The sequence below is a fragment of the Mya arenaria genome, chromosome 3, assembly GCF_026914265.1.
Source record: "Mya arenaria isolate MELC-2E11 chromosome 3, ASM2691426v1".
NCBI classification, from domain to species: domain Eukaryota; kingdom Metazoa; phylum Mollusca; class Bivalvia; order Myida; family Myidae; genus Mya; species Mya arenaria.
The window spans coordinates 53,124,898-53,133,637 of record NC_069124.1 but is presented as its reverse complement, the minus strand read 5'-3'; the positions used below and the strand labels follow the sequence as shown (position 1 = coordinate 53,133,637).

Below are 8,740 nucleotides of genomic sequence, written 5' to 3'. Positions count from 1 at the left end.
ACTGGCTTCTCACGGTGAACACTGGTAACATCATAATTGAAATCCCCCAATGCATGGACAAGTTACAGCCTGGACAAGCAAAATTGCAAGGAATTTTGACCCATGATCATTAAGTGTGACCTTTGACCTACAGACATGGGTCTTGGACATGATTAACTTTTATGCCACGTTGTTTTAAAATATGCTTATGCATGGCCAAGTTTCAGACTGGACACAAATTATGCTGCCCGCATGTCCATCCATTATATCCCCTCAGAACACTTTGTTACCATGAAGTTTTAGACCTGCACATTTTGACCTTGAATTCAGTCTCGATGATCAATACTTTCGAATTCTAACACCATGACTAGGGCAAAGAAAAGTTAACAAGACCGGCTATTAAGTATTCAAAACTTCGTTTTTTATGGCAGACATACCAGGCATAAAAAGTAGAAGACAGTTGTGTAAATTTGTTGACACAAGGTGTACAATAAGTATAAAGAGCAGAATTACCAAAATGTTTTCCTAAGGTAGAATATGGCAAAAGGTACTACAAAAGGTATACAATACACATATAAGGATCCAACACAATTACCAAAACTATGTTTGTGATATAAGTAGGGTATTCATTACAAAATGACTCCTTTTAATATCTTATTTCATGCAAAATAGCAGAAAAACAAACAAAATAAGCCTTTTAATGCCGTTCTGACTAACGGTGATATTAACATATTACAATTAGCTAAACAATACACACTTTTTTTAAATTAATATTATAAGAGTACAATTGATATTTGTTTTCACAGAAGCAAACAAAAATACAAATGTCTTTGAATTTATATTAGGCAAAATTTTCAATTAAAATTGTAATATTGTTGTCATATATGTATCTGATCCAGAAATACTGCCACACATGTGACCTTTGAACATCTGTTAAGCTGGTACTAGACCTAATGCCATATTTTATCAAATCCAATACTTTGGTCACCATTGTAACGATACTCCTTTTTATCCTGATTCTTGGTGTATATATACTTTGTCTGGTAGTACTCCTGGTGAATCTGATAGTTCTGTTTCTTATACTCCAAAGTTTTATCCAACAATTCTTGCGATATCTCAAATTTACCGTCTGGTAACTGTTCCGTTGTTGGCATGCTGGTTTCTATTTGTTCCTGTGAGCTAAGTCTCTTTTTGATGATAAATTCTCCATTGTCACATAACACACAGTGATCCAGATCGTCTTCCGATGTAGGAGGTCCATAGGGAAAGGTAACTGGGAATATTTCAACAAGATGGCTCACCTTCTTTAATAAATTGTTACTGCCTTCCTTGTTCTTGAGTATGTAAGGCTTTCCTTTCTGAAATATTTACCAGAACGAATATTATCTCCTTCACAAAACTATTTTCTTTACATTATACATTTTATGATACCATAATATGAGCCACATCACGCAATTTTGGGCCTTCAAACATGGATAATATAATAAATGAAATAATCATTAATATTAAATGCAAAAAACATGAGGTTTTCAATCTGCTTTAATTTCTTCTAAACATTTTTATTGTTGTATCATTTATTTGACAATTTATGCCAATATTTTTACTCATGTTTCCATAGCAAGCACATATTTCTTCGGAACTTATTTTAACTGCATTTATAGTGTCTGTTTAGATGGCCACAGTGTTTAAAAATACACAAATACATTAACAAACTTTTCTTTATTTATGTTCCATAAAGATTCAGTGTTCGGAGAAGAACTAAAATTATTAGTTTTAAGTTGGAAATTAATAAGTAAATGATACATATGATGGTGTCATTTCAATAATGTACATACATCATGTGTGTGGCACCAAATTTATTATCTAAAATGCACAAAACAGGGTCTTACTTGTAAACATGTATCATACACACTTTTAGATATATCATCATGACATTTTAAATAACTTCCTAAAATTGTTTTACTATAACACCCAATAAAACAATAAAAGCAAATTAAGTCTGAAAGCCCCAAATCATGCAATACGGTAAAAAAATTTAAAGCACCCTGTCCATAGCTTTTGTCAAGCGGGACAAAACTAATCCATAGTATTAATCAAAATTAATGGGACATTGCTTGTTCATACTTTTTCTCAATTGGGAACTCCATTACTTAAGTAAGGCAATTTTTAAGCCAGAGTAATACTTGGTACACAACTACAAGCTAAGCAAACAAGTATTTTCATTATTTAATTATTGTTTTTCATAAATTGATTCAAGATGTTATTACTGCTGCCAACAACTCAGACACTAATCTGCTATAAAAAAAGTGTGAATATTGCTTCATATTTTAGTATAAACATGTAATTCAAAAGCAGTATCAAGTTATGAAACAGTAAAACAATACTTCAGATCTTGAAACACTCACCTCTTTAATTCCAAGTTGTGTAAGCCAGTCCCTCTCCCAGAAAGGCCGCCCCTTGACACTCCGCACTTGTGTCACCATAAGCAGTTTTGGTGGCTCTTGTTGTGGTTTCCCAGAAGCTTCCTCTTGTTTTTTTCTCTTGCCGTAGTTCTCCATGATGTCCATCCATGGCTTGTTCACAAACTCTCGTCGCCTTTGCTGAATTAGTGAATTTCTTTACATAAGACTGAGAATATGATATTGTACATGACAATATGCACTACTTCTGATTCAAAACTACCTTTTTAAGAAAAAATCTAAGTTCAAGTTTTTAACTGCAAACAAAATTTAGTGGTTTAATATTCTTTTCGTATTAATTTGGTGTACTACATCAATCATGTTACAGGCTACATACATTTATTAAGATGAACTTTTATAATTGGGCACAGAATATTCTACTGCAATATGTTTTTTATTCAAATGAAATTCATTTTCCATGATGCCTACCCATCTATCTCTGTCAGACAGCTTGGCGTAGAACATGCAGGTATGAGAGTGTCCAGTGGGTGTTTGCACGGCAGCCCAGGGTGGTGGTCCATCGTCTCTTTTGTTGGACTTGCAACGTGAGATTACAGTAGAACACTGGACTCCATACAGCTGCAGAAGTCGGTTACCAGACTTGATGGCCTGCATTACAATAGAAACAAACATTAATCCAATAAAAATAAGTGAAAAATTATTAGATTGAAAAAACAACCTGATAACAGGTAAAAATATAGACCCTTGGTCTTACCATTTAAAGGTTCTGTTAGCCTAAATTTGATTCAACATATCCCTTGGACTTGTACAACTGATTATATTATAACCATTGGTCCAGAGAAAAATTCAGAGAGACCAAAGAGATCAAAGCATTGTTTTCCAATTAGTTTGCACAATACATTTTGCAGATGCACAGGTAACTTGAATGAATCCTCAGAAAAAAAAACTTGGGATGTTCAGCAAAATGCACACATTTCAACCAATCAATAGTCAATACCATACATGCCATATTTTCTGGAGACCATTCAGGGGGATTTGTTCAAAAGGCTGAAAATTCAGGGGGATTTTGGTTGTATTCAGGGGTATTTTTTTAGCAGGTCTAAGTTGGCGAAATTTTAAAGTATTTTTAGACGCAAGTACGAAAAAATGTATTCACATATATAGTTTGCTTTGAAAACCTTTTAACTTTTTCATTATACAGAATTATTTTATGTCATTATGTTTTTTATCATATTCTTATGATACACTGTCATGTCATACTGTAATGCACTTGCAGAACAAAATATGTCATTGGAAAAATATGTTTTCGAGACAATTAAATTAAATTTACCTTCCTCCAAAGTCTTTTAAAAAATTGTGCTTAATTCTATCAGCTTTGATGACTTTCAGACAATAAGAGAATAATAATTGATCACTTGTTGTAAAAGTTTCCTTTTGGCATTTCACCCTTGTGGAGTTGTTTCTTTACATTCAGTTCCACTTACATACTGTGGTTTCACTTTGTCATTATTGCCTGATGTAAAATTTCTAAAAAAAAAAATATTTATTATTTTATTTTTTTTAATTCCTTGAGATTTTTATCTCCCGCCGGGAGACCGGGGGATGGATCGAAATTCCGGGGGATTTTTCCCCCCGCCGGGAGATATGGCATGTATGGTCAATACCTTACATTCCGATATGAGAGGTTTTCAAAACTGTTAACTGCAATCTAAACCTTGAAGTTTCTAAGTAGTTTAAGCTAGGAATTGAAACTTGACATTTTCTTTGACTTTAGGTAATGTATAATACTGGGACAGGTTGAATAGGCAGAGCACTATTCATCACTTAGTTTCTATGGAACCTAACATTTGTTAAAGAGCGTTGTCTGCAAAGCAGTAAAATTCTAGCCAATGGGGCTCAATTTTACAATTACATTGTAATTGTTTTTAGAGCATTCAAGAGCAAAAGTTAGTCATTCTAAAATGCCATCCAGGCTTCTTTTTTAATTATGTTTAGCCTGGACCAGGCTTAACATCATTTAAAAAAGAAGCCTGGATGGCATTTTAGAATGACTAGAGCCAAAGCCCCTTCTATTTTATACTCAAATTTATAAGTTTTCAAAGAGTCTATCCTGCCTTTAATCAAAGCATAACAAGTTTTTTATAACATTGTAATGGAAACCATGACTAGCCAGGGGAATATGTGTCAACACTAATAACTGCTAGAAAGAAAGGGTACACCTAAGACTATCAAAACATGCGACCTTGAACAGTTGCCACGAAATTATATGACAATTCATCAATGATATAAATTTGAAGATTAGTATGCATGTTCATCACATGTTGGCATTATGTAATTATTTAAAAATAGTTTTTATATTCAAACAATATATCAATAACAACATCTTTTTCATTAATTTTCTAAACAAATAGTTTACAAACTTACTCGGATGGGCGCAGCCATCTTGAAATGAAGTAATAAACATGAGTTCAGCAAAAGGGTTACATACCACTATCACGGTGGAGAACCCACGTGACTTATTTGGTAACAAACTCCGCGCAGTGTTACTTCCCTTGCAGTACAGTAATCACTGCCTTCACAAATATCACGTGATGATAGATAAAACGGCACGTGATTGCAATTTACAAAATGGACACCTTTAAAAGAAATTCCAGCAACATGTTTTGTCTTCCTCTGCAAGAACATGCCGCCAACATTCGATTTGTTTTGGTTTTGCTTGCAATCCTGGTTCAAAACGTTCGATACATGTCTGAATAGCTAACAACACATCCATGTTGATATTGTAATTTGTAAATCCTACTTTCAATTTGAAAAAAGACCGAACATTTCCGAATGTTTTTTTTAATTGTTATTTTTTTATAAAACATATTATGCCTATCAACTGGCGTAAAGTAATTATTTAAGAAAGGATATAAGAATAAATATATATGATTAAAAAAAATGCCATTAAAAGTTTTCATCCAATTTTGGATGAAAATCTTGTGGTGGCAGTGATTACTGTATTGCAAGGGAAGTAACACTGCGCGGAGTTTGATTTGGTAAAGTGCACGGCAACAAATGTCAACAAGTCTCGATCTAGGTGAGGTTTTTAAAGATAACTTTCTTAATATTTGGAGAATTTTTGTGAAATAAAGACCATAAACCCCGCATTTAAGAACTCTATCCACGGTAATAAAGAACTTTTTCTAATATCCTAAAGTTTTCCTGAAAATCTTGACCAACTGATTTCTCAAAGTTGAAATCTAAGGCCGAGTACACAGCTTTTGACAAATCTATCGCTTTACTTCATGTTAGCCGTAAATAATTCCTACACAAATCTTATTTTAAGCAAATTTTATGTAATTTATAGTTTTCAGCGTGTACTGTATTGTTTAACTTCTAGTTATTTCAAAGGTAAAAATGAACTAAAACCAAATTGATAAAGTACACGGACATTTTAGGATGATAAAGTACACGGTCATTTTAGTTTATGTTTGAAAGTAGAGTGCGGTTTACAAACTACCAGTTATATAAGCATTTTCTTTTCGTCATGCAGTTAAGAGTTTATAGGACATCAATGGGAAAATGACAACAATGCATCTCTAAACCTTGTGAAAGTGTTTTATGCTCATTCCGTTTTCATACTAATTTTACACAGAATTTTTTTCAGTACTGTAAGACAAACGAACATTTTGAAAGAGCACCATTTGGTAACAGTACGTTTTGCTATTTATCTTAATAAAATGTTAAACTCATCAAAACGTTATTTTAACTCGGCAACATACTGGAATGCACTTCTAACTAGACCATTGTGATCTTTCAATGTGTCCTGATTAGGTGTGCTTCGCCTTAACGTGTCTGCTCTGTCCAGATTTGAACTTGAATGCTGAGCGACACTGTAGACATTTGTGACGTGTCATTCCCCTGTGTCTAGTAGAAATCTGGTCACTGAGATTGGTCGTGTCAACCAATTTGAACCCACACACATCACAGGTTAGCTTCAATTGGCCGCTTTCGCGTCTTTCGTGTATCTTCAAGTCTTGCAAGAGCAGTTTTGCCACAATATTTGCAAATGTGCAACTTTGTCTCGCCGTGATTGCTGCACATAAAAAGGACATGTACTGTCACAAGTTAGCGAGAAATGCTGGCAATGTTAGTACTTGAATATAATTAAAAAAAACAAACTATATATTACTGCCACGCAATGAGTGTTTGATCGTGTAATCAGCATCATAAAACTAAACGACCCTGTCCACTGAAACACGGACCACATTATTATGTGAAAAACGCAACCCCTAAAAAACGTTGAAAACACAGTCAGACGACGGCAAATCTTAACATCTACACGAGGGGAGTCATAATAAAAGTATAACTGCTAGTATATTCTTATTTCTCTGCGAAAAAATAAAGCTGAAAACTAACCTGTGTCTGTGTAAACACTTTCCCGCAAAAACGATGGCAATTGACCAGAATGCCTTCTATCGTGGTCTACTACTTTTTTTATTTTGAAATGCCATTCCGCATTTTTTGCATAAAGTCGGAGTCTTCATATTCTGAAATGAATCAAATGTCACAAAATCATAAGTCTATCAAATCAGCTAGCAATCGAAGACATTAAAAGTACAAGAACACTTTTCTTTCTCAAAATTGACAAAATGAAGAGTTATTAAGCAGTTATGTGTTACTGTTTACCATGTATAATGAATACATACACGTTTTACATATACGATACGAAAAAGAAGTGGAACACCCTTTACAAAAACTTCAAGACCTTAATATGTCAATTGCGAATATATTGTTAAAATACGGGACTGAATTTTAGTGTGATAACACATGTTTCCATGATTCATGAAAATGAGCCCATCATTAAGGCGACTCCGTCGGTCTAACTGTTAAAACGCGTTCATTCTTCCATTGCCACTCCATTACAATGCGTCTTTTCAAACATGGAGCAATGTTTAATAATGAATTTGAAGAATAGAAATAATAAATAAATTTATAATAACTCGTTTTAGCACCAGTCAGTGAAATAATGAGTATATACACTGAAGGTTGTAAACGACCGTGTACTTTATCAAACCTAAAAAGTTCGTGTACTTTATCAATTTGGTTTTAGTTCATTTTCGCCTTTGAAATAACTACATGTATAAGAAGTTCAACAATACACGCTGAAAACTAAAAAAATACATAAAATTTGCTTAAAATAAGATTTGTGTAGGAATTATTTACGGCTAACATGAAGTAAATCGATAGATTTGTCAAAAGCCGTGTACTTTGCCTTAGATTTCAACTTTGAGAAATCAGTTGATCAAGATTTTCAGGAAAACTTTAGAATATTAGAGAAAGTTCTTTATTGCCGTGAATAGAGCTCTTAAATGCGGGGTTTATGGTCTTTATTTCACAAAAAAATCTCCAAATATTAAGAGAGTTATCTTTAAAAACCTCACCTGAATCGAAACTTGTTGACATTTGTTGCCGTGCACTTTACCAAATAAGTCACGTGGGTTCTCCACCGTGACTATAACTGATTGCCAAGGATACAGAAAAACGTGACAAAGCTAATACATATTTGAATTAAGTTTGATTGAATTTCATGCTTATGGAAATAATGTAAGGAGATGATTGCTGTATTTTGGTTTGTAAAAGAGTTTATTTGGGCTGAATGGTATGTTTCGTTTTTTTTAGTTCAGCTCCAATTACCTAGGCACTGTCGGTACTAACTGAGTCCTCAGTCCGCATATGTTAAGACGACTTTCCAAGTATTCAGCTTTTAAATCAGCCCCACTGTATATATTCCGTTAAACCTCATTACTTGTGTAAGATGTAGACATTAATAAATTCAATATCATTTCTATTAAATAGAATTACGTTTTATTGAATTTTCTGTAGCCACTCACGGTCTAAAGCAGGAAACTTGCACTTGCATCTTGTGGGTGATGCTCTATCCAATGTTCCCTTTTGGTGCCACTCATTCTACATGAACTACATTCATTGTTAACCAACTATTCAAGACATTCATATCATTCTTGCTTTTTTGGTGAAATGTCGAGTTTTATCAGTAAAATAACAATAGTGAAATTATCATTCGAATTTATTCACTGCAAACAAAGAAGAGAAATAACAACTGTAATAACTACTTTAAAAATAAATTGTAGTAGCGTCCCTTTAAGTAAAAAGGGGCAGTCCAAAGGACGGCTATATCTATCCCCCGCCGTTGTTTTTTAGTATATATTTTGTTTTTCTCGCAACCTGACTGGTACGTTGAATCTGATCAAAATACACAGCCACTGGTCAAGAGTGGAAATATAGGAAATACAAGTTGTTTGATCGGTAACCTACATATTTTTGGATTTATGAACATA

At 33.6% G+C, this 8,740-nt stretch overlaps 1 protein-coding gene across 1 annotated transcript; it reads right to left on the bottom strand.

Annotated features, from left to right (window-relative positions):
- Positions 1-378: 378 nt before the first annotated feature.
- LOC128228363 (uncharacterized) lies at positions 379-4,871 on the bottom strand. Its single transcript, XM_052939649.1, has 4 exons — positions 4,824-4,871; positions 2,868-3,047; positions 2,385-2,579; positions 379-1,337 (listed from the first exon to the last, which is right to left on the bottom strand). The coding sequence occupies exons 1-4, from the start codon at positions 4,839-4,841 to the stop codon at positions 930-932; spliced, it is 801 nt and encodes a 266-aa protein (XP_052795609.1). The 5' UTR covers positions 4,842-4,871; the 3' UTR covers positions 379-929.
- Positions 4,872-8,740: the final 3,869 nt, after the last annotated feature.

What these genes read in the sequence shown, in the direction of transcription:
- LOC128228363 (XM_052939649.1), bottom strand. An exon ending in TGTCTGACAGAGATAGATGG is followed by an intron (nt 2,580 to 2,867) that starts GTAGGCATCATG and finishes TCACTAATTCAG; the next exon opens with CAAAGGCGACGAGAGTTTGT. An exon ending in CACAACTTGGAATTAAAGAG is followed by an intron (nt 1,338 to 2,384) that starts GTGAGTGTTTCA and finishes TAAATATTTCAG; the next exon opens with AAAGGAAAGCCTTACATACT.